Source organism: Leuciscus leuciscus, assembly GCF_965113295.1.
Source record: "Leuciscus leuciscus genome assembly, chromosome: 6".
Taxonomy (NCBI): Eukaryota; Metazoa; Chordata; class Actinopteri; order Cypriniformes; family Leuciscidae; genus Leuciscus; species Leuciscus leuciscus.
The window spans coordinates 2,844,926-2,872,312 of record NC_138730.1 but is presented as its reverse complement, the minus strand read 5'-3'; the positions used below and the strand labels follow the sequence as shown (position 1 = coordinate 2,872,312).

Sequence of the window (27,387 nt, the reverse complement as noted above, 5' to 3'; positions counted from 1 at the left end):
TAATACATGCAAAGCACACACAGGTATACTAATAGTACATTGATATTAGTATACTTACTACATAGAGTATACTTGGAAAATATACTGTATTTAAACTTGAAGTTTTAACTTGAAGTACACTTTTTTGTAAGGGTCCTATGATTTTCTAAGTGATCAGAGTCCCCCTGTGGTGAAAATCCAGCTTTTAATGTTGTGTATATGTCTATGTGGTGTTTTTAATATGCTTTAAGACAAACCATGTGTAACTTCATAAGTCGACACCATTGCTGAGTATTTCCTCCTTAAAACTGCAGTGAACCAAAGACAGTCTCAAACACACGCTTTGAAATCGCTGGTGTTTCTGACGTCACAAACTACCTTGTAACCAATCAGATCAACGTGTGATCGTCAACCAGTGGATCACTGAGCTGAGTGTAGGCGGGGCTTATTTGCATATTCATAGAACCGCGCATACTAAATGAGGCAAGGGTGTCGAGATACATTCAAGATATTTTAAGGCATGAAGAATTCTTTTATAAATATAACCAGAGTGCTGTGCCGGGGAGTTGGTCCCCCCAATGGCGAAGAAGTTGCGAACAGGTTCTTATTCTTACATTAGCTCACATAAAAAAACATTAACATTTATTTCTTACATTTTTTATTTATTTTTTACAAATATTTCTAACTTCTCTTTCTGTTTTATAAATATTCTACATATCTGGATTCAAATCACAGGCTCATTCATTGACATATTTTGCATATACTCTACTCTACAATTACTCTACAATTACCCCGTCATTCACTCCCATCACAGGTTTATTTCACTAAGCTTATTTCTGCAAATCAGCAACTTACTGTTCGTTTTCGTTGTAAAGTTTTCCAATGGCCCACACTATAATTATCGGACATGGTATACCTGAAAGAGAGAAGATTGCAAATCACACTTCACGGATAGCAACTCCAGAAACGTGGAAATTAAATCATACATAACCAGTCACCACGAACCAGTGGGAATTCATTGTGATTTTGTTTATGCAAGTGGAAAGAGATGCAACATAGTGCCTTAGATTAAGTTTAGATTGTAGACATTCATAATTTACATATGCATATTTGCAAATTACATGTTCAATCTGATGTTTACAGTTGGAACACCATTTACACTAGCATGATAAAGTAGTACTATAATATTTGTTTGTTTATAATAACATATTATTTATTAAAGTGTCATTGCTTATGCAGTTCTATACATTTTTATTTGCATATGACATATTACTATATAGCCTAATACATTAATACAGTAAAAAAAACAAAAAAAGCATATATCTTCTATTACAAACTGTTGTTCTGTATTACTGAACAGGGTATTAGTCCCTTGACTCCCTTCCTATTATGGCCATTAGTCAATAAATACACAGCAGGCGTCATGATCATGCAGCTTTAATTTAACAGAGCTGAGTGCCGTCATTTCACATGTACTGTATTTAATTTGGATGTGGCTAGAACTGATATCTGAGTGGGTGAGTCGTTTGCTTTGTACAGTAATTAGTCCCTCTACCTCCACTAATTCGTTGGACTGACTCATGCCGATGTGCGTACTGTTTGTGAATATGACAGACGGGTATTATGACAATGACGAGGTATTGAGATAATCATGAGTTTCTGCCTGGCCTGTTCCTCCAGAAACACTGTTATACTGCACTGGGCAAAAGAGACGCTGCCTCGCTGAACAGTGTAAATGAGGGATTTATACAACTTTCAGTCTCACACCTTGCAATATGTTGTGTACAGTTAATTGTCTTTTTGGTTTGTTAGTTTTTTGGTGTCCTCAGAGAAAACAGCACTATATGCATCTTATAAAAGAAAGAAATTGGCCTATATCTGGCTTTTTTCACAACAAAAAAACAAACAATAGATACAGTGGTTGAAGGCACTTTATGGCCACGTTCAGAATACACCAGAATACAGCTGTCAGTCCTGTATCTGAGTCCTTAACACAGTTACGTTCACACACACGGTTCAGGTATTTACATGAGTGACAACAATATTCTATAACCGTACATTTTCAAAATGTCCTTGTCAATCCCACAAGCTGACAGTGTGTTCGTGTTGGCCTTGTGATCCGCTGAGCTGCTCTCACAGTAAATCAGCCGAGCGACAGAAGTAACCGTCTTCTGACTGAAGTATAATTTCCTATCAGCTCTCCGACAGCTCTGAGTAAGCCCCAGAATCCTCTAGTCACACACACACACACACACACATTTAGCATGCTTGCAAATATTACGTGGTGCACTGACTCCACAATAATCTCTCCTGCAGTTTGAACACTTTGTAACTTTTAATTGTATTACTAATACAATTTTAGTGCCATAATGTTTCAAGTTGAGATTACTGCAGTATTTCCAAATCTCAAACTGCTCATCTCCTACTGGGCCAAAATGCAGATGCCAGATTTCTTCACAAAAGCCGTAAATGCGATCACATCGCTCCAATACTGAGGGCTCTTCATTGGCTGTCTATTCAATCCAGAATCGATTTCAAAATTCTCTAGTGTGTGTATGAATCTCCACAGCTGAGCCGCTGCGTCCGTACCCCTTCCAGAAGTCTGAAGGCTGGAACACACTACACCACTTTTGCTCCGATTTTTGCAGATTTTGTGCGTTCGGAGTTGACAGGATTCACAGAAAATCAAATAGTGTACGATGGGCACAGACTCTGATTTTCTACTTCAGACTTTGATTCCATCCAGTCGGAGGACATCAACACATGTTTGATATTTTGAGCTGATTGTAGAACACACACACTGTATGATGCATCGCTAATAAATACTGATCATAATACAGGCATAATACGCTGACCAGACGATGGAAATCAAGGGTGTGAAGTCACAAAGATCGAGAAAAAAATGGCTTACGAGATCGAGTAAAGACAAAAAAAGAAGGAAAAATGTTCCATCCTGATCCCGGATCCCGAGCTTGGCCCTTGACGAGTGACGAGTGATCGTGTTGAGAGGATATAGATGGAGCCGCGAGCTTCCGCAAGCCATGCATGAGATACATGTGTTAGAAAACGCAGAATCTGCCATTTGTTTAGTAATTGTTCACAGCAGTTTTAGTGTATTCACACAGTGGGGTTAACGCAGCTCACTTCACTCCCAGGATGAAAAATACAGATCATCACTGAAGAATGCGTCACGTGTTTCTGTCCAGTGTAGTGTAGTGTAGTGTAGTGTAGTGTAGTGTAGTGTAGTGTAGTGTAGTGTATGATCCTCTGTCCTGTAGTGTATGATGACCTGGGGCCTCATTTATAAAACTTTGCGTAGGATTTGCGTCAGAAGTGGCGTACGGATGAAACATAGGACGTGCGTACGTACGCACAGAAATATTCGGATTTATAAAACCGTGCGCACGCACATCCTACGCAGTTTTCCCTTAATAAATCACAATCAATTCTAAATGTAGGTCAGCTTTTGCGGCTTCATGTCACGCCCATAGTTGCCCATAAATAGTCCGTGAAACGCCCACAAGTTAATATTCATCGATTGCGAAATCATGGCAAACACAGAGAGGAAAACCAAGAAACGTAACTTCACTCAATGTGAAGTAGAAATGATTGTTGGCGAGGTGGAAAAGAGGAGTAAACTGTTGTTTGGAGGGTACAGTGTGGGCATTACTAATGCCAAAAAGGCACTTGAGTGGCAAAAGGTTGCAGACGCCGTTAATGCTGCAGCCTCACAACCTCGACCGTTCAACCTCGACCGCGGCCGAAATAAAGAAGAAATGGTCGGAACATATTTCACTTTTCTTTTTGCACATATGTGTTCATTTGCATTTCTGTTGTAATCTTCGTTTGATTTTGTCTGTTTTACACTGCAGATCGATCAAACGGGTGTTCGTGTAGGCTGTTAATTGTAAGACTTGCTTTGTGAAGTCTTCATGTTATTTATGAGAGGCAGTATTGCCATTTCTTTTACACAACGGTCTACAGTTTCACACACTTTCACGTGTTTCTTCATTTCTCATTTCACCCGTTTTTGTGCGTACGCCTGGGTCAGAGTTTGCGTGAAGGAGCGCACATTTTCCCGTCAAGTTTTCTTTTTCATAAATACCAATTATTGCGTAGAGAGCAGCGTACGCCTTCTTTTGTGCGTACGCAATGTTTATAAATGAGGCCCCTGCTTTTCTCTCTCTCAGATGTTTAAAGTCATTGAGTGTATTCCAGCCTTAAGATCAAGAGACCAGAAGCTTCTTCCAGGCCCACACTCCAGACTCAATCGTAGAGGAGACCAAGTTTTTAGATTGGCACCTTCCCTGACAATTTTTAGTCACTTTTGAAAATAAACCTGTTCTTCCTGGGTTATTAACATCTAATTTTAATTATTTTATTGTGGTTTTCTGTCAGAACTTTGTCTTTTAAGCGTTTATATTTTGATTTGATGTGATCTTGTAGTACAGCACTTTGGTCAGTCTTGTGGCTGTTTTTAAATGTGCTCTATAAATAAACTGAACTTGAACTTGAACTTGAACTACTTCATGATGTGACAACAAGATTGTTTAAGCAGATATATGCCATCTGTTAAAAACAATCAAATTCTCTAATGTTCAAAGGGTAATCTCCTATAAATGCATGTAATGTAAGTGTGACCCTTCAAAGAGCACTGAACTTGGCATTGGCGTGACATGGAATAACCCAATATCAAAGCCACCAGCCAGAGCTGAGAGGTGGGATCTAAGACATCAGAACTGAACACCAAGAAGGAACTGACAATGTGTCTTGCATGAGAAAGAGCACAGAACAAGGGTATCAAAGTAGTCGAGGAATAGCCCAGGAATATGTCAACTTCACGGCGAACGCCGAAGGCCATGACACTTGAAGAGATTGAAATAGAGACAAAAAAGGATGCAGTTTTTCAGTAGGTCTGCTTACACACAAGAGACAATTAACATTGATGAAACCAGACCCCGAAGAGAAAATTACACAGGGAATGTAGTCAAGGAGAACAGAAACTGGTGTGTGGAAACTAATCAACAGCCGGGGAAACTAACCCAGAACTCCGGCGAACAGAGTGAAAACAGAGCATAACATCATACACACGTTACACATTACAGAACAAACACTAGCGGAGCAACGGTGTTCGGTAAATATCGAATCGTACCGTTCTCCACCCATGGTTCGGCACACACTTGCACTGCGGTTCATCTCAAATCTGACGACTCATATACTATGGTTTGCTGAAGGTAGCATCGTGTTAACAGACAGAGAGAGTTCGGCTAATTTATGTGTCTGTCGATGGATACGTTTCCTGGCTTCCCAATACATAACCACAAAACGGGCATTACTACTTATGACAGAGAGCGGGTTTGGTTATATAACAACAGCAACACGGTTATTTGTTTTGCGATCATTCTGTGCATTCATTCGTGTATCATGTCACACAAGGTTTAAATAATTTAAATAAGCATATCAAAAAGTAGAACATGTGTGTGATGTTGTGGCCTATTTCAGTTGATATCACTCTTACCAAGCTCTGATTTCTGAGAGACGCACAGAGATGTCAAAGCGGCTATTTGATCTACACTCGATTCATTATAGCTTACAATCATTCACTTCACACACTCATAGGGCGCTATGTTAATGATCTAAGTGCATGGTCTAAAGCACACGGCGTAAGTGCACTTAGGGTGTGTGTCCGAATCCACTTTTGCTAGTTTAACAAAGGGAAAAAAGGTTGATGGTCTAAAAGGGTTGTCTCTATTCTCTTAATGAGTAATGGGTGTGTTTTGGGCTTTACGTGAAATAAACCAATCAGAGTCTCATCTCCCATTCCCTTTAAAAGCCAGTTGCGCTCGCGCCATGTTGGATTCGCTATTTACATGAGGGAATTTGTACGAGGAAAGACTGAACGTGTCTCCAGAGAGCAAACGGATCTGAGAGGTTAAAGCTGTGTGTGTGTGTGTGTGTGTGTGTGTGTGTGTGTGTGTGTGTGTGTGTGTGTGTGTGTGTGTGTGTGTGTGTGTGTGTGTGTGTCTGTGTGTGTGTGTGTGTGAGGGTTAAGCTCAGAACATCTACGGGACAAGCCGAATTTCACCATATCTTTATGTACACAACACTCATCTTTCACATTGTAATCCTTTTATTTTTAATATCTGGCTAGTTTGTGTGCTGCAGCGCATCCGTGTGTAATAAGCAGTGTGTGTGTAATAAGCAGAGTGTGTGTGTAATAAGCAGAGTGTGTGTGTGTAATAAGCAGAGAGTGTGTGTAATAAGCAGAGTGTGTGTGTGTGTAATAAGCAGAGAGTGTGTGTAATAAGCAGAGTGTGTGTGTAATAAGCAGAGAGTGTGTGTAATAAGCAGAGTGTGTGTGTGTAATAAGCAGAGTGTGTGTGTGTGTAATAAGCAGAGAGTGTGTGTAATAAGCAGAGTGTGTGTGTAATAAGCAGAGTGTGTGTGTAATAAGCAGAGAGTGTGTGTAATAAGCAGAGTGTGTGTGTAATAAGCAGAGTGTGTGTGTAATAAGCAGAGTGTGTGTGTAATAAGCAGAGAGTGTGTGTAATAAGCAGAGTGTGTGTGTAATAAGCAGAGTGTGTGTGTAATAAGCAGAGAGTGTGTGTAATAAGCAGAGTGTGTGTGTAATAAGCAGAGTGTGTGTGTAATAAGCAGAGAGTGTGTGTAATAAGCAGAGTGTGTGTAATAAGCAGAGTGTGTGTGTAATAAGCAGAGTGTGTGTGTAATAAGCAGAGAGTGTGTGTAATAAGCAGAGAGTGTGTGTAATAAGCAGAGTGTGTGTGTAATAAGCAGACTGTGTGTGTAATAAGCAGAGAGTGTGTGTAATAAGCAGAGTGTGTGTGTAATAAGCAGAGTGTGTGTGTAATAAGCAGAGTGTGTGTGTAATAAGCAGAGTGTGTGTGTGTGTAATAAGCAGAGTGTGTGTGTGTGTAATAAGCAGAGAGTGTGTGTAATAAGCAGAGTGTGTGTGTAATAAGCAGAGTGTGTGTGTGTAATAAGCAGAGTGTGTGTGTGTGTAATAAGCAGAGTGTGTGTGTAATAATCAGAGTGTGTGTAATAAGCAGAGTGTGTGTGTAATAAGCAGAGTGTGTGTGTAATAAGCAGAGAGTGTGTGTAATAAGCAGAGAGTGTGTGTAATAAGCAGAGTGTGTGTGTGTGTAATAAGCAGAGTGTGTGTGTAATAATCAGAGTGTGTGTAATAAGCAGAGTGTGTGTGTAATAAGCAGAGTGTGTGTGTAATAAGCAGAGAGTGTGTGTAATAAGCAGAGTGTGTGTGTAATAAGCAGAGAGTGTGTGTAATAAGCAGAGAGTGTGTGTAATAAGCAGACTGTGTGTGTAATAAGCAGAGAGTGTGTGTAATAAGCAGAGTGTGTGTGTAATAAGCAGAGTGTACACACGTTGTGGACCCATTGTAGGCGCACATTACTAACGCGCTCTTTAAATAACAAAAACAATATTCCGCCATTGACTTTAGAGAAGGTCAGTTGGTCACTGGCTCAGTCTATTTCAGTTCCTCAAAACGGTCCAACAATACGCCTGAACACAGACCTCATTCTCAGACCAGCGGACACACAGATGGGCACAAATGCATTTGCTATTTAAATAACGTGGCACTGGACGTGAAAATGAAAACTGCGTCGGACTGAAACTAGCCAAACACACTTGTGTCGCGCCTGGCGCTGCATTGTGTAGTGATTTTAGGTTTAAGTAAAATGTCATGCTTTCCCCTGCCTTACCCATTATCCAGCAAACACGAGCAGTCACTAGCCGCGTTTCCATTACAATATTGCGCGAAACTTTTGCGAAATTTTCTAAATGTCGATAAAAAACTTGCAAAATGACAGCGTTTCCATTAACCGATGTTATGCAACTAAAACATAATTTTTTCCTCTCGCAATAATCATTACAATAATCATGGCAGCAGATGATGGTAGGTTTACATATATCTCAGTCACCGCACTAGCCATTATTATTAATGGAAGGAGACGTATGTGTGTATCCAAGCATTAATGGCAATAAAAGCCCCTTATACTTGGAGCGGCTCATACGAGGAGTTTCTGGAGTTTCTCCCTCTTTCTGCTTCAAGATCTTGATCAATTGTGGCATTTCTTTGTGGTTTAGAATCCATTATTCCCGTAATTCTTTTAAGAACTCTCATTTTCTGTCCAAACACACCAGGTGACCTTTAAATGTGCATAAATATTCCTGTTTCGAACACCTCATGTGAGCGGAAAAAACTCGACGTGTTTCCATTGGGCGTATTTTCAATTCGCAATTTAAATTTTCGCGATTTGAAGGGTTATATGTCAGCCGAATATTTTTTTCTATTATTCTGCAGAATTATTTGTTATTTGTTTTGAGGCCATTATCCGTGCCGTTCTGAATAAGATATTGGGCTTCGGGCACATCCCTAGATCTGAGGTCGGCAGCTGAGGCTTCCCAGCCGGAGGGCTGTTCCTGATCAGATGGCCCAGAATGGGAGGATCCTTTGGGAGGATTGTGTCAACCTGCAGAAAAGCATTTGCCTTTTCTCACACTGTCCTCCGGGATATGTTAATCCAGCCATGTTGATCGGGAAACAGCAGATCATCTGTGTGTCTTCTTGCTTGAGATCTGTGCAGTGATGCCTTTCTCCAGTCTGTGCTCTGATTCGGCAGAGCAGAGGTAGATATGTTCGCCTCCAGTGTAACGACCCAGTGTCCTTTTTAGTCTCCATTATCACTATGAATAAATTCTGCGAGCACATACGTGTCCCACTTTGCCTTTCCGCCACTAAGTCTGTTTCCAGCAGTTCTTGCGAGAGTGTGAGAAAACAGTGTGCGTATTCTGTTGGTAGCAGTGTCGTATCAGTCCCACATTTGGTTCTCAGATCGGAGGACCGTCCTTGAGAGATTTAAATTAGTGCAGATCTACTTTCCAAGGCTCAGGGTAATATGTGATATCCCCAGCTTAAGATGTGGAAACTTTGGGTTTGACCTTTGAAAGGGCCTCTTGATAAGTTCTGGGGTCTCATTTATAATATGCGTAGGATCCTTCCTAAAAGTGTACGTGCGCCTGAAAGCCAAAAATGGTGTACGCCCAAAAATATTCAGCCTTATAAACCGTGTCTAAATAAATCTTCCCTTTATAAACCCCAGTCAGCGGAATATTGTGCGCATATGCGTCTCCTCCCCAAAATAACCATATATGAGCTTACAAAGCATTGTTTTACTGTGCATATCCTCATCTGCATATCATTTGCATATGCAAATTCATCCACGTGATGCCATGTTTACCAGTACAAGACATTAGGAGAATATGAGATACGGATGTGCGTCACATTACATTGCTAAAAATCATTTAGTAACCTATCCTTGCCTTGTTTTGGAATAAATAAATAAAATAGTATAAAATACATTTCAGAGAAAGTTTTTCTTAATCTTTTCCACTGGCCAAATAGTATGTTTAATTGCTTTATATTTTTAATGGAAACAAATAGGCCTTATTGTGCATTATTGATCAGTATTTGTGTGAAAATATTTCCTCAGACCATGAGAAAGTCCTGCAATTATCACGAAGGCTCTATGCTTTCAAGTGGTGGATATTTGCATCGTGATACAGAGAGTGTATTTGGACCCATCGCCTGTCGGATCAGATCCGGCATTCCTTCGGGAGAACTGTGCTGTTATAATTAAGGCGTGTATGTTGTTGCTGCTGAATATGCACCAGGTGGAGTTTTTTAGGGAAGGCATTCAATTGTTCCTCGTTTCATGCATGGGATGATAAGCCTGAGAGCAATCTGTACTGCTCGTGTTTGCTCTGGGAACTTATCTATATTCCTAGAAGGTTTAATGTTCTCAGCTCAAACCAGTTGAGTCAGCCTCCGTTGCTTCTTCTCAGTCTATCTTATCTAAGTGTGCGTCTTTGGAGGACATTTGTGTGGAAGCAGACTGGGCCTTTCCGCACACTTGGACGTGAATATTTTTATATTAGGTGTCCTTATCTACTATGACTACTACAGAAAAATAAGCTCAATGTACTTATTGTGTTCATATTGAATTTCAAAACTCTGGTGCTGCCAGTGGAGTGGGAGACGGGTGAGGTTAGGACAGGATTGAAGGTTAAGGGAATGTCGACTACTGATGCAATTACAGAAATAAACTACATCATGCAGGTTTTGTTAAAAACATAAGCACAATGTAAAACATGTATGTACACAATAAGTGCATCGTATTCTATGATTAATCTAAATGTTAATACATGGTGGTCATTAAAGACACCTAATAAAAAGTGGGATCACATGCACTCAATGGCCACTTTATTAGATCACCTGTTCAACTGCCTGTTAAAGCAAATCACATGAGAGCAACTCAATGCATTTAGGCATGTAGAATGATCAAGATGATCTGATGCCACAGTCTACCTGAGGATTGATTCTGAACATGTCCTTCCCTTTATGACCACAGTAGACCCTCTTCTGATGGCTTCTTCTAGCAGGATAATGCACCATTTTACAAAGCTCAAATCATATCAAGAAAATGTTGAATGAATGATTGAATGAGGCCCACTGAGCAAGGTGTACCTAATAAAGTGGCCGGTGTGTGTATAAACAGTAAATATATATATATAAAATGAAATATTAAAATCAAACATATGTATGTACAAACACATTCAACACATTTATAAGGCCACCCAGAGTATATGATTACGAGAGGTTTCAGTTACTCCTACAATTTGTCAACATTTTGAATCATGATTCATATTGATGAATCATATCTCAGATCACAGATTTCACTACAAACTCGTCTTTGTCTCCTGCTTCCTCATCTTCCCCTGTCTTGGTCTGCCTCTTGGGCTCAGAGAAGAGTTAAGACTGGAATACACTGTAAGGCTTTTGCCCAAATATTTGCCCCAATTTGCAATCTGGGCAAGTCAGTGCTAGTTCAATAAAGCTAAAAATATGAGTCTGTGCCATCATACACTACATCATTTGTTGTGATATCTGGCCATAATCTGCAGACTGGCTCTGATTTTCAACAGTCGGGCTTGGCAGATAAGCCAAAAAATTGCATAGTGTATGATGGCACAGACTTCATCCAGTTGGAGGATATTGAACATGAGATTTTGTAATTCAGTGTAATTACGGCCCAAGCCCCGGAGGGTTAGGCCGAGCAGTGACGGTGCTGTAGCCCCTATTGTAAGTGTTGTTTTTCCTTATTATTATTATTATTAGGGCTCCACTATTACAGTAGTCACCAGTCTTTCACTCCTCCTGCTTCAGATTTGATCCAGTTCTCCCCGATACTGATGATCAATGGACCGAGACCTGACTGACCTGACTGTCCGCTTCAGAAAGGAAAGCCATGTAAGCTAACCTGTTCATTATAGTTCACTTGACTAAATTTAGAGAGAATAATGGCCAAAACAGCATGCCGCTTATACACAATTATGTTTTCAAGTGTAGCTTAAGGCTGTCAGTAGATTAAAGCTGCCGTCGGCAAGTCTGGCAGATTGGGTCGATTAGCCAAAATTTTGAATGTTTACAACTCTCATGCCCCTCCCCACTACCAGCGAGCACCCTCCCATCGAGGTCGTGCTCGTCAGTGCGTCACTGTGCGTGTGTACCTGATTTTCTGTGAACGCGTCCGTCTCTTCAGCATCTATCAACACCATGGACTCGGAGGTAGGCTGTCCTGGCTAATCTATCCATAGATAGCAATAACCGAGGAATTGGAAGCTTGTTAGTAGATTTTCTCTCCGCCATCACGCTTCATGCAATCTCCAGGCAAACTTGTGTGCATGTGATAGTAACGTGCACGAGTGAGGGGGGATCTGTGGCGTTTTTTTTCTAAAACCACCTTATTTATGTTGTTCTGTCGGATTATAGTGTCGATTACACTGAATATGATAAAAAAAATGTTGCCGACGGCAGCTTTAAAATGATTAATAATGATGGCATGTTTTGTAAATAACGTGATGTAAATTTGCTGACACTTGCCACAGTTTCTTTCAAATCATAGTGCGTTAATGTCAAATATGTCTCTTTCCAATGACGGAAAGCAATATTCAAAAATGTTTTGTCGTGTTTTGTTGAAGCAGGGTCAGACATCAGGGAGTTGGGGCAAAATCCCACCAAAATTAATAAAATGCACCCAAAATGTAAGATATGGTGGCAAAAATGGCCCTAGAATTAGTTATTTTATATTTATAACATGTGATTTCAACCAAAATTTCCCTAATATTAGCGTGATTGCAAATGTGATGTTGAATTTATACAACAGTTCAGTAAACAAAGAGTAAATATTGTGATAAGTGACATTTTAGACATAAAACTGTCAATATTCTCTGTTTTTTCTCTATTTCTCCAAGGATAGCTACAGACAAGCCACAGCAAAAGAGTTATGCGTCTCTGTGGCGAACGAATCAACGAATCGACTCAGTGATTCAGTGACCAAGTTGCTTCATTCCAGAATGAATCAGATGTTTTGAATGAATCATTTGAATGAATACTTCTATGATTCATTAATTAAGACAGTGATTTGCCACAGCCTACAGCGGCTTTCATTTCATAATTTAAAAAAAAGAATTATTTTTCCCCTTCAAATTTTTTCTATATTAAAATGTTTATATTTAAATAATTAATCTCATAACATTATTTATGCAGTTGTAATTGCAGTGTAAATGCATTATGTATACATTAACATGGTTAGAAAATAAATGCCATGGAAAATGGAAAGTCCATTTCTGTCGGTGATATTCCATAAAAAAAATACTTAATCAAAGTTAAACATATGACATTTATTATAAAACCAATGCAATTAATGCATCACACTTGTGAGTTTACCTTCGACTGTTTTACCTTCGTATAATTGTTATTCAAAATTGTAATAATAATAAATACGTACTAAAATAAATCATATGATTATTATTATTAATATTACAGTATAAATGTATAATTAAGAAAGTTAATCATTTCTGAGGGGAAAGTAAACAAGGTTGAGTCCAATATAAAATGGTCATGCTGGAGCTAATGCTTCTGTGTGTTCAGTGTCGTTCCTCGATGTGGAGAACTGCAACACACAGCACCCGGACAGAGAGTTTGACACTGTGATAGGCCAAGTGCATTGTATTCATCTATTTCTATTTCTCACATACTGAGATTTGTTTAGTACCCCATTTGGTAACACTTTACTTGAAGGGTGTGTATAAGACTGACATGACACATGTCATGAATATGATGGAGGTTTTATGCATGTTTATGACAACTGTCATTAAGAGTCATTCGCTCAATTATGACATGTCTTTGTTATGACAACTTGACATAAACCAATACATCATAACCTGTCATAAATGTGTCATAAACATGACATAGCAGATTAATTATCAAATGTAAGAAACTACTTAGCTTTATGGGTTAACATTACATTAATGTCATGTGGTTGGTTTAGACATCGGCTGTCATGAGGCCATTATAACTGTCATGAATATATTTCTGACCACTTTTTATTTTTTTTCAGTATTCCAGTTTTAGTTATAAAATAATTTGACAGTATTAACACTTAATTACATTTTAATGACAAATTAAATTCATATCACTGTAGTTGAGGTCAAGAAAAATATTCATGACACTGTTATAACATTATTTGACAGAGTATTAACACTTAATGACATTTTAATGACAAATTCAAATTGTACCACTGGATAAAAAAGTGGTCAGTAATATAATGTAATGTAATGTTAACCCATAAAGTAGTTTCTTAAGTTTGATGATTAATCTGCTATGTCATATTTATGACAGGTTATGATGTATTGGTTTATGTCAAGTTGTCATAACAAAGACATCTCAAACAATGTCATCTTTGCATTAAAAATGTCCTAACTGAGCTAATGACTCTTAATGACAGTTCTTATAAACATGCATAAAACCTCCGTCATATTCATGGCATGTGTCATGTCAGTCTAATGCACACCCCTTCAAGTAAAGTGTTACCAAACATTAAAAAAAAAAAAAAATTATTCTCACATTGAACTTTGTAAATCTCCCCTTTAAGTTTGGGTGCTTGAATCTTCTGCAATATCTGTACCATTTATACTTCTGATTAGAGTGAATTTTTTTTTTTACAGGTTTCACTCTAATAAAGTCACATGAAAACTTCCAAATAAAACAAAACGTTGTTTTTAAACTTTGCTGAATAGCAGATTACACTTCTTTCCTCACAGCTAATTTAAATAGCAGATGATTAGGCCTTTCAGAACGAGTACACTCATGTAGAGAAATCAACTCACACCATCCGATGAAGAGGAAGACCCATTTACGAAGCTTGTCTGTGGAATACGTCATCACAATCGCCGTGTGAAGATAGCAGCCCTCCACAAACATCCAGAAAAAATTGGTCACCACAAAGTAATTATAGATTGTTGTTATAAGACGGCACCAGGGCTATACAGAGAGACAGAGACGGAGAGAGAGAACGGGTTAATTGAGGTGAACTCTTTGGATGCATTACTTTTACTTGATGCTAACAGGAATCTTATTCTAGGTCTTAAAACAACATCACACCCCAGATTTCTCAAATATTTCATAAAAGTGTTTTGCAAGGTGATAAATGATTGCAAATACTGCAATATTAATATTGCACCTGGAAAATAATGTGTCAGGCCAAACCGTGTTGTTATGCACATGTTCAACAGCCATTACTACTAAATGGTTACTGCATAATACATTTCACAGATTTCCATAAAATTATTATTCAATTCAGTGTGATATACTTCTGCTAGGATATCTGCTAGTCCCTGAAAAGCAAACAACAATAATATTCTGACTCAATGGATTCTGTACTGTAAGGTTCATGTGTTAAAGTCAGAGTCAGACCTGCATCACATGCTTCTTTACAGAAATATAACTTCATTTGTATTCATCTGAAGAAAGAAAGTCCTATTCATCTAGGATGGCATGGGGATGAAATTATCAAATTTTTCATTTTTGGTTGGACTATCCCTTTAAATTTGCTTACTTATAATGTGTATAATGAACTATTTTTATTATGTTGTAACCATGTTAAAAAAGCAATGCCAACATCATAAATGTAAATGTTCGAAACCTGCTGATCTGTTCACATATTAATAAGCTGAAATGTAGTTTAAAAGTGTTTCATACCTCATTTGTCTCATAAATGTTTTGGTCAATCAGTTGAAGCAAAAACCACATTACGTTCCTCAGAATGAAGGTCGTAATTAAGTTCCAGTGGATTATGTTGCGAAGGCATCGGATGCTCCTTGAATTAAAAAAGATTAATAAAAAAAACAATCATTTCAGCAATTACACTGTGACACAGTTTTGCATGAGCTGATTATGGAAATACATAAGCATGAATATGGGACAAAGAGCAAAGAGGAGCTAGAGACACAGCTAAAGGATTGCAAAAAGGTCCATCTGACATTTTCTCTTTTAAATCAGCATTTTTATGTTATTATTTTTTGAAAATGAAATTTTTGAAAATAATGCATTGCAATAAATGACTAAAACTTAAATAAACATAGAAGCCTGATAAAAAAAAATGACCATTTAAAAGAAATGTTCAGTGACACTTTCAGTGAGGTCTGCATATTTATAAAATGACATGTTTAATTGCATCAATTCTTCAAGTGATTCATATGTTTATTGTACACAACACTGACTCCGTTTGAGAATCTGTCCCAGCAGATTTGGATCAACCAATGGCGTGTGTTTTGATATTTGTGTTATTCTGTGCAGTGATTCTCAGTGGTGCAGGAAATACACACATCAAATGCACTGTAAAGCTTGCAGTGCATTCATAATGACATAATACAGTTTGGAATTCATTATCTTTCCATAAATAAGTGTCACGTGTGAGTGACAGAAGACTAGAGCGCTGGATATCGACTCACTGAGCTCAAAGCAATACCGCTGCTCTATCTAACAGTGCAGATCGCTAGATCCACACACACTCTGTTCATTACACTGGTATGATACGGGGACATTCAAGATCTGAGGTGAAGATAGCTGAGCTGAATACAGCCACCGCTGCTGTGTAAACTGCACACACAAGTTAAACTGGAAAACAGTGTGTCGTATACACACCGGTACTTACACACGTTTCAATCCCGCACCAGCCTTATAGTTCATTACATTGCAGTTACTAACACTGTACAAATGTTGTATTGTGCCAAAAATGCATTTATTATACATTTGACTATTATTATAAATATAAATATTATTATAAATAAATTCTATTTATTATTATTATGTTTAAGTAACCATATACTACGAAGAGCATGGTTTTGCTTGTGACTACCATGATCGCAGCTAATACTCCAGTTAAACTCTTGATTATATGCCATATGTGACCCTGGATCACGTCACCAGTCTGGAGTCGCACGGGTATATCTGTGGCAATAGCCAACAATACAATGTCTGGGTCAAAATTATAGATTTATCTTTTATGCCAAAAACCATTAGGATATTAAGTAAAGATCATGTTCCATGAAGATATTTTGTAAATTTCCTACCATAAATATATAAAACATTTATTTTTGTGAGTGAATGCAGCACTATCGTAAAGTTTAAAATGATTTTCTCAATGTTTTGATGTTTTTTGCACCCTCAGATTCCAGATGTTCAGATAGTTGTATCTCGGCCTATCCTAATACTGTCCTATCCTAACAAACCATACATTTATTCAGCTTTCAGATGATGTAAGAATCTCAATTTCCAAAAATGTACCCATGTGACTCTGGTTTTGTGGTCCAGGGTCACATATGGTTAGAGATTGGACACCCCTCAATAAAGCAAAATACAAAACAAATTACTACACAACAAGAGCACAGGGAAAGACAGACAATCCGTGACACTGTGTAATGACTTGTCTTTTTCATACAAAGCTATCGTATGACTTCAGAAGATTTGAAAAAGAGCATACTTTATATGTTTTCATGTCATTTTTAATATAAAATAAAAGGTAAAATTCCCCATTATTTGGTATGTAAAAAATAAATTAATTTTAAAAAACAACCAGTGACTTAAAAAAATGATCTTTAAGTGTTCCACAAAAAAGAGAAAACTAGAGTAGATATTATAATGACCAAATGTTTCCTTTAGTGTATATACAATCTTCATTATCTTTAATTCTAAGGCTTAGGGTCAGATTTACTAACAGCTTCCAGCGCAAACCATCTTTTTCAGCCGTTAAAAAGCTACCGTCAGGATTTACTCGAGACACGCAGTGAAAAATGTGCGCTGAGAAGATGTGGACAGTTGTGGACGGCTGATATTAAATGCATTTGTAGGAGTTTCCCTTTTAGACGCAAAATGTATGTGAGGAGAGTATTTAAATGAATCACGCAGGGTGATTTACTAAGGTTTGCCCTCATCAATTTACTGGGGTTTGCACCATTAATTACCACCCAAAAAAAGTCAGTCTTAAACCAGACGCTAAGATGTAGATTATGTTGGTCATTATGGAAATGATCCGACTGAGTCTGTGTTCTTTAATGTGTGTGTCGTCAGTAGATCACGACCAGAACTTTCCACTGCCATCGCGCTCTCATGCTAATGTGTTTAGTAATCTGGCTCTTAATTGTTAAAACATATTAAATTTGTTCTTTTTTTATTCTTTCTTTCTTTTCTTACTTTTTTTGTTTTAGATTTCTTAACTTTGAACAAGGCCTTAGCACTTTCCTCACAAGTGCTGAGAAATCCCTGGCACACTTACCTCAAGCACAGAAAGAGAATGAAGGCAATAACGAGAGCTCCCACAGATATACAGTGACCGAAGTAGTTTATGATGAGGGCTATCTTGTAGTGCATGGGGTACTTCCTCTGTGGAAAACAGATTCATTATCAATTCTGACATGATCAAAGAAGCAATTCATTCTCTTCCTAGCATGTGATATGATATAATATGATAAATGATTGCAATTTTAGCACAAATCAATAGTTATTACTCAATGACCATTTTGTCCTTGCTTAATATCTTATGGAAGCTTCTAAAAGACTTGAAACTTGAAAGAGGACACAAAACTGTAGACAACATACTAAAGGATTCAACTATCCTTTTGCAGAATGTTTCCATGCAGAAGTGAAGGGAGAAGCTGACTGATATGGAGAGAAGTAATGTCAGATATGGGCTACTTCATAATATGGGGGGAAAAGCAAAATAATTGGGCCAAATGGATTATGTTCTGCATGTCATTCAGAATGTTGTGGATTCTGTACACAACAGAACCTAAAAGCATTGACATTAATAGCATTCATTGATTTAAACCAATCCAAACAGTTCAGGTTGCACAGGGAAGCTTTTAGTCTTGCCGTGAGAAAACAATAAGCAGTGAGTCCAGAAAGGGAATAATTGCAGTGACTTATAAAGGACCATCAAGTGCCATCACTCCTCTTCTTTCTCTTCTTCAGGAGGACGATTTATCTGCCGTTCTGTCTTCAGAGTTTTCTTGTGTTTCAGCGACTCGCTTGAAGCCGAGTTAATCTTCCCTTAGTGGGGAACACAATGCCATTCTTCATCAGTGTGTGCGCCCGTGTTCTTGCTCATTACGATCAAGGACACTCATTGTAAGTGTGTTCAGTGTTTTGGCTTTTGCCATGCTCAACGGCTTATCGAGATTTCACACTGCATTAGTTTTCAAAAATTAAGTGTTTCACTCAAAGTGCGCTTTCTTTTGAGGGAAAGAGTAATCCCCCGAGACCGTGGACCGAGAGTCGCTGCATGAGTCTGGATGCTGGAGATGCCGTGTGGAGCTCGAGACTCTCTCTCTCTCCCCGGACCATGTGCAGTGTGTTTTACACAGGAACGCTTGTGTTCAAGTCTGGAAGCTCACGATGTGATCTCTTTCGGCTTGAATATGTGTCTGTTTACTGTCACTTCGGACTTCAGAGCGGGAGGAGTAGTGTTTTGGTTCACACGAGCATCGTGGTTTCAACAGGATGAGTCCCCATGGTGCATGTTGAGATCCTCGTATTAATAATCTGAGAACTGTCAGTCCGTCAACGAATATCTGCCTTTCTCCTCCCTGTCTATGAGACTCTGTCAGTTTCACTGCATTCCGCATTTCAGACAACAGTTCAACAGTTTTATCGGGAACGTCACTGAGTCAGATTCTCCCATCTTGAAACAGGTTTCCCTGCTGTTTAGCAGCAGGGAAACCTGTTTAAAAACCTGGTTTAGCTTCCGGTTTTAACCTGAACCTAAACCTGTTTAGCTTCAGGGTCCTGTTAGGGAGCAGACAAAAAGACAAAAATCTCGTTTGCTGACTGGAGACAGACATTCTCTGATCTGCGCACTGTCTGGCAAACTCATGTTTTGTAAAAAAAAAAAAAAAAAATTAAATGTTCACGCTACCATATATATTAAAGATAACTAAAATCTATTGCAAAATCAAAATAGCCTGTGGAACAATCATTAAAACACTAACAGCTTACAGATGGAAGGCAATTATGTTTACAGTTATTAAAAACTTAGGACACCAAAGAGACGTTTTTACTGACTCTGTAAAACACCAAAAGAAAGAAGCCCGTGGTTCTGAACAAGCATTAAACGTGCAGCGTGGAGGCTTGAGGACTGCAGATGTGGCCAGGGCAATTGCAATATCTGTACTGTGAGAAACCTAAGACAATGCTACGGTGAGAGAGAAAGTTGTCCTCGTACGTGTAACAACACATGCACAGGGTCAGTGTCTGAAAATCACACATGCGGCATTGCTAAAGGATGCCAAAAGCAACTGTAGTGCACAATCCCCCCATCAGTGCTCAGACTGTTCGCAATAGGTTGAGAGAGGCAGGACTGAGGGCTTATAGGCCTGTTGTAAGGCAAGTCCTTACCAGATATCAGCGGCAGCAATAAGGGCACAAACCTCTGGACAAGACAGGAATGGTGAAAAGTGATCTTAACAGAAAAGTCACGTTTTTCATCTCTCCAGAGGTGATGATAGGTCTCGTATTTGTTGCTGAAAGACTGAGCATTACGCCGAGGCCTGTTCTCTGGAGAGGGATCGATTTAGAGGTGGAGGGTCTGGGACGATATATCACAGCATCATCGGACTGAGCTTGTTGTCATTGCAGGCAATCTCAACGCTGTGCTATACAGGGAAGCCATCCTCCTCCCTCGTATGGTCTCCTTCGAGCTGGCTCATCCTGACACGACTCTCCAGCATCACAATCAATGCCACCAGCCATAGTGCTCATCATGTGTGTGCTTTCTTGCAAGACAGGAATGCCAGCGGCCAGCGAAGTGCCCAGATCTTATTTCCCAATGTGACCTGTTCAATTGGATACTGAATATATATTCCCAGGGGAATCAAGTGATGATCGATCATTTTTCTTTTACTAATGAAATGTTATAAACAATCCTGGGGACATCACTTAAGCCAAAACAGTAGAGTTCAGTAGAGTACAGGTCAGGCTTCTAACACATTTACCCACCTTTTCCTCTAGAATGGGCTCACAGTTGGAGTAGTTACTCTTCAGTGCCCATGTGCCATTGTCCAAGCACTCTCTGTAAGCAATTCCTGCAGGGAATGACAGGAATTACAAAGTCAGTGTGGTTCTTAAAGACCAAAGAGGTTAACATTTCCATTATTCAGCAGTCATAAGTTAAAATTCACAAAAGTTAAAGCAAATTGGAAGTCTTTGAAGTAAATGTCCTCACTGAAGAACTTGCTGAATACACACATCATTTATAACAGCTCAACGGCATTGACTCGTTTAAATTCTTCCCTACATCAAGGGCTGTTGGCTCTATCTAAGGTGAACCATCCAGTTTAGAGTTTACCTATTTGATATGTTGTTTCCATTTGAGAATCTGAGCATGTCATTTGTAAAGGCCACAGAACGATTTACTTAGTTTCTTATTCCAAGGAGTTATTTTGCATATCTTTGAAAATCCATCATGCCTACATTTTCTTGCTTTGCTCTGGTTATTTTACTTTTTTCATTTTTAATGGAAAATTCTAATCTCTTTTCCAAGCTGCACTTGGGAACTTAATTAGATTTTTTTCAAAATCCTGTTAATATACTGCATCTCGTTATTACAGCCATTTTAAAAGAGAATGAGTCAGCTTTTCTATCCATACTCAACGAAGAAGTCACTTCTTGTTTCAAGTTTGTTAGTTCCCAAGCACTGAAAGACACATTAGTCGATTCAAAGTGTGTTTTCTGTTGTTGGGTAAGCGCTGTCTTAAAAACCATTTAAAAAAGCTGGTTATATTTTGATGTTTCTGCGCAAGTTCAGCAGACAGTGAGGTTCGGGTTTGTTCCGATATACCGGTATTATCGTGGACGGTATGATATGGCACACCCCTAATGGCCATTGCACAGAAGCATATGGGTTTACAGAACGCTCTGACAGAAAGTGTTCTCGCTTGATAAGGGCTCGCCTCAGTTGAAATCATGGTTGAAATCAGGGGCACAATAACTCTTCTGGGGGGTACACTTGATGCAGGGTAAGTTTTTCATCACATAAACAATTAATAATCTCTGTGTCATTACAACCCACCACATGGATACAGGAAATATCCCCATTCAATTCAATTTTTAGGGAGCAGTTTGTTATTGTCCAATTATGTTCTTCAGTTATTTAGCTGCAATAGACACAGACAAGAACATTTATACTGGTGGCCAGCACTATTACACCATTAGGAGGGACAAACCCACAAACAATATTTAACAATTTTTTTAATATTTTTTTTATATCAAGACTAGAAGAAACATTTGGTCACAGTGTTCAGAATAAATAAACTACTCTCTACTGAAAATGGAATATAACAGGTGCAAAAACACCCATTCTCCATTAACAATGGTTCATTCCTATACTTAGCATAATTCTCCCCACTGTTTCCCTGTCTGAGTTTTTCAAGCTAACAATACAACTGATAATCGTAATGAACAAATTACAACCACAACCTCTTGTCTCAGTAAAATAGTGTGTGTGTGTGTGTGTGTGTGTGTGTGTGTGTGTGTGTGTGTGTGTGTGTGTGTGTGTGCGTGCGTGCGTGCGTGCGTGCGTGCGTGCGTGCGTGCGTGCGTGCGTGCGTGTGTGTGTGTGTACCTATTTTGTGTATAGTTTGTGTATACAAACTAAGTTTTGGGGATAAATTTGTACCCAGAAGTGACCAAAACCTGACAAAATCTCAAAAAACCTCCGTCCTCATTTGTAAATCTTGTATGAAAATCAAGCGTAGCGTCAGTTCTGGCAGGTCACGTTAATCAAGCTCGCATCAGCTGACTCTCAGCTGATCTACCTATAGGAATACGACACCTATCACTGTATACATATATAAGCTCCTATCAGCAGCTATCGCGTTTCTCAGGCGCTAATTACCCTCCTCCCTCCCCAGCTCCTCCTCTCGTCAGTCAGGGTTTGGCATTCTGATTCCCCTTGAATCAGAATAAATTCTCGAATCATGTTGTACTTTAAAATCTTGAATTAATGATATCTGCAATACATTAATGTTGGTTCTGTTCTGTTTACCCTAAGTTATTGCTGCTCTTATGCATGCTAGGCTGCATGGATGTGTAGGGAGTTCTTGCCCAGAACGGAACCATACCGCCAATCTTAACTGTATGCTAATTGTCAATCGTATTTGACGATAGTGGTCCTGACAGAAATAAAGAAATTGAAGTTTTTTTTGTTGTTTTTTTATGTAAAAATGCAGAAAGTTTTCTGTGATGGGTAGGTTTAGGGGTAGGGTTAGTGTAAAGGGAGAGAATATAGAGTTTGTTCAGTATAAAAACTATTGAGCTAAGTAAACATTACGTCTATGGAGAGTCCCCACGAAGATAGCAAACCAGACATTTCAGCCACATTTCTAATAATTGTATAACCAAGTTTTTAAATCATTTAACATGAACAAATGCATAAAGAAATGAAATACAAAATAAACATAATGTTAGCTCCAGTGAAATATCTACACAACCCTGTATGATATCTTTACATCCATCATTATACGTGTATTTGGTGTAAGTGAGAGACAGTTTCTCTCTGCATGCAGATGATGAGGTTTTAGGGTGTGAGTCTTGTGACAGCATCAGTCTGGCTTGAAAAAGACAAATGAGTTTAGAGTCACAGTGCATCTGTTCCATTTGTTTAAGTAAAAGCACTTAAGTTTATGAAGGCCAAAATGGATAGTATGTAAGACCTTCACAATGTTATGAGGAAAAAGTAAAAAAAAAAAAAAAAGTCATGTGATAGCTTTAATGTTTTTGTTTCTGGGCGTTTATGCATAAACCCAAGTAATAATTGAAAACTGTAACAATATGGATCGTAAATTCAATATCTGTGCCACTTGCTTAGTGGAGAAGAGGAGAGAAGTATCCTCAATTGAAGAGAGATAGTCACAGTTCTACGTTCAATTAAAATAAAAAGATTAACCCATGTCAGGACTCGAGTCTGAAGCCAGTGCTGAAATATGCATCAACCTGAGCTGTGTCACCGCCACCAAGGACACCATTTGCCCCAGGAGCCACTGAAATTATTTCAGTGAGTCCTCTGTTTTCCCCCTGAACGAATTCAGGCAGTTCAGCAACAACTGGGTGCACTCACTCATAAGATGTGCTGTCATAGTGATCCAATTCTACACTGAGGAAAGAGATGCTCTGCGTCTGAGAGAACTCGCTCTTTTCACATTTGACCCAAACGGCTGAGGTGCTCGAGCACCAGGTCCCTGTGTGCACACAATAAAACCCGAGAGTGCTAGAATTAGCCAGTCGTAGAGTTAATTGAGAATGTGAATACCCACTTCCCTTAGCAGGCCAAGGGGAGCCTCTGTGACCTTCGTGAAGATGCGAGGTGGCAGGGACAGCCCGAAAGGGAGGACCTTGTACTGATATGCTCATACCTCGAAGGCAAACATTAGGAACGGTCTGTGTCAAGGGAGAATTGAGACATGAGAGTATGCATCCTTCAGTTCCATCACCGTGAACCAATCTTGATGTGGTACGCATGTCAGAATGCGTTTCTGTGTCAGCATTTTGAACAGGAGTTTGTGCAGGGCCCTATTCAACAATCACAGATCTGCCCGCATCCCACAACCACAATCTCGGCTGGAGGAACAGGCTCTTCGCTAGAAGGAACGTGATCCTCGGACAGGACAGGACAGACATTTTCTAGCCTTACACTGAGACAAACAGGACGCTGTTGAACCTGGGCGGGTGCCTGAGAGCGCTATCCATGCTTCCAAGTTCTGCACCAAGGGAACAATCCTTTTTGACATACCTGTGGTGGGTATCTCACAGTGCAAAGGAGCAGATGTTGCCATGTCGGAAGGACATGCGTCCCGAACTAGTGACTGGGCCATATAGGCATTGAAACACCTATCTTGCTCACTTCCCTGACTGCGGGTGAACTGCAGTGGAGTGTGAGGAGGCAAGGACGCAAGGTGATTGCATCCATAGAGCTCCCTGTGCAAGCATGCAATGTATGGCCGTCGTGGTGATGAAGGCCATAAGCATAGATTGTGAGGGAATGACCCAGGGAATGAGGAAACTGCTCTTGAAGAGCCATCGGCCCTTCAACGTCTGGCATCACCTCCTACTATAAACGAAAAAACAAATGAAAAGAAAAACCCATCTCCTCCAGGCCCTCCACCGGGGGACGGAGTGGAGCCTGTGTTCGTCTTCACTGCCGAGAACTGCTGTGAGAAGTCCAACACTACTGGACAGTGTCACGAAAGCGGCCACCTTGGGAGGTAGGAGCATCGAGTAAGTGGCACTTTCTCAGCATCTCGTGTCTCTGCAAGGTTAAGCCAGAGATGGCACTCCTGGACCTCCGGGGGGACAATACCCGACCCAGAGCCCGTGCCAAGCAATTCCTGCATCAAACCTGGGTTAGGACTGGGTGCAGGATGGCCATGACCAGCAGCCCTGGACAGGAGCCTGGGACAGTTCCCCCAGGTGGAGGAATTCTGCTGGAACAGATGCACAGCATGCTAAGTGGATGGGAGGCCTGTGGGGATTGTGATTGTCAGAGGGAGAAAGGTGTCGACCACATCCAGAAATACATGGGTGGAAAGGCATCTTTAAAAACACGCTGTTCATCTGTGTTTGCTGTTTTAGAGGACCTTTGCTCCTAGGGGAACTCCCTGCACTTAACTTTGCATTGTTAGAGAGAGACCACTGAAGCACAGTGTACAGGTTTCCAACTGCTTTTTACTTCTTCAGAGATGAATGAACTGTCAGCGCTGATGCGAATGCTCACCCACGAAGAACAAATCTAAGTGGAGTAATCTCCTGTTATACGCGGATGTCCAGGGGAGTGGCATGCAAATCCAACTCGCCAATTCTCATTGGCCTTTTCTAAAGTATTTGTTAGTGACGTGACGTTATATGATATGACGGGAAGGCCAAATATGGTAACCTATACTCAGAGTGTACTGTATTTCCCTTTTTGAAGTGATTCCAAACATATTTCAAGCAATTCAATAACATCATGGTGAACAGCGCACATCTGAAGTCTCTCAGCTGAAGGAAATAATAAATTATTTTTCGTCTTTGATATAGATCGGCCAAGTTTTCTTATTGGGCCGATAACGATAACATTAAAAATGAACATATATCGGCCGATACCGATATGGTGGCCGATATATCGTGCATCCCTAATAAAAAACATTCTAAATGTGTTGAAACTCAGCGATCTGAAGGCGGGTCAACATCTACAGTGAACAGTTTCAGAGTGAGTGTTTGTGTCTGTGCTTGGAGCATCTGATATCCACAGACCGTTGGCAGAACGTCTGATGCATACGGCACACTTTTCTGGAAACAGCTCGGGAGTTTCGAAGTCGCGATCTGATTGGTTGAATTCTACTGGATGTCCGGGAGACGTGCGTGTTGCGTTTTTATCGCCAAAACCCCTCGTGGAAGAAGAACCCCTCGTGACAATGAGCGCTTACCAGGATCAACTGAACGCTGGATTTTCAAAAGTTTGTGAAGTTTGCGGCTCCATTGTCCATAAACTTGAATTAATAATTAATTAGATGCACGCCGGTCTGTTATGTAGGGATATCAATATTATATTGTCACGCCCTTAACATGACGCGGAAACAAAACAAACTGTGATTGGTTGCATTACATGTCAGTCAAACATGCTCTTGGGCGATCCTTAACCAAGAAAAGCTGCGATAGAATCCAGACCTTCTGCCGTCAGTCTGACGCCCGTTTCACACATACTCCGTTTGCAGTGCGTATGCGGTGCAGGAGCAGCATGCGCTATATTGCTTTCACATATGCTGCCTGATTTACTCACTATTTGTATTTCAAATCCAGAAGTTATCAGCAACTTTTATTTAAAAATAGTTTTGTCACCAGTGCAATTCTCTTTGTACACACTCTTTAATAGACATATTCAAGTTTAAACACATTTTAAACAACGTATTATTCAATGCATTACTTCTATATATAGATTATATATTAAGTTGCTCAAGCAAGTGGTAACATAACCATGTAGGCTACTTATATTAAAATCGCAAACATTTTAAATTAAAACTTAAAATTGACAAAAACAGCAGACTCATACCTTTTCTTTTGCATAATTTAAATCTGTATACAATAAATCTTGCATGTCACAAAGAATTTGTTTTTCCACCTCCACGAATGAGATGAGTGTCGTTGATCGCCTCTTTGATGTAAATGTTGTTTTCCTTGCTTTACCCCGGTCTTAAAGTAAAAAGATGACTGTGAAAAATAGTAGGCTAATATTTAATTAAATGCATTTATGGTGAGATTACTACATTTTATTAAATTAAATGCATTTATGATGAAATTACTACATTTTCATGTCAATTTGTGTTCATCAACATGCACTTTAATTCAGCGTTTGCTGCACAGCAAAAATAGACTCGGTGCGGAAACTATCTCTGCACTGCTGTATACGCACCGCTCCTGGAACGGATCGCCGGACTGCAACCGCGTGCAGTGTGAAAGATCTAACCTGTTAACATGGGTACGGAAAAAAATACGCACCGCATATGCACTGCAAACAGAGTATGTGTGAAACGGGCGTGAAGCTCTGGCTACGTGAGACTAATAAACTCCACCAAAACACACTTTTTCCACAAGTCAATTATAAAACACTTTCCAGACATGAATTTTGAGAGCGCACATACACGGTTTGTTTGTGCATTAAAATGAACAGACTCACACATGTTCTATTCCTGTATGTCACTGCAATCGTCTTTGCCTTGATTACAATCGACATCAACCATAACTTTACTAGCAAGACACTGGTTTGCTTCATCAGCCGAGAGTCGTAGTTTGCCCTCATAATGCTCAGGCGCCAGCTGAATGTTTCAGTCACTGTAACAGAGGAGTCACACGACTCAAGGATTGGTTCATATTCAGGTTGTTTTTTAAAATCTAAATACACACTGGATTGATTCATTTTTGAAAACTGGACATGAGTCTCTATT

At 39.5% G+C, this 27,387-nt stretch overlaps 1 protein-coding gene across 1 annotated transcript in view; it reads right to left on the bottom strand.

The window, feature by feature from the left end:
- Nucleotides 1–27,387, bottom strand: part of LOC309501975 (corticotropin-releasing factor receptor 2) — a 108,987-nt gene that overhangs the window by 57,860 nt on the left and 23,740 nt on the right. The window contains exons 3-7 of the mRNA XM_082174275.1: nucleotides 20,411–20,496; nucleotides 17,694–17,800; nucleotides 15,119–15,236; nucleotides 14,248–14,401; nucleotides 835–895 (exon numbers count right to left, since the gene is read on the bottom strand). Of these exons, the coding sequence (XP_082030401.1) occupies nucleotides 835–895; nucleotides 14,248–14,401; nucleotides 15,119–15,236; nucleotides 17,694–17,800; nucleotides 20,411–20,496 (526 nt within the window). The remainder of the gene's footprint in view (nucleotides 1–834; nucleotides 896–14,247; nucleotides 14,402–15,118; nucleotides 15,237–17,693; nucleotides 17,801–20,410; nucleotides 20,497–27,387) is intronic.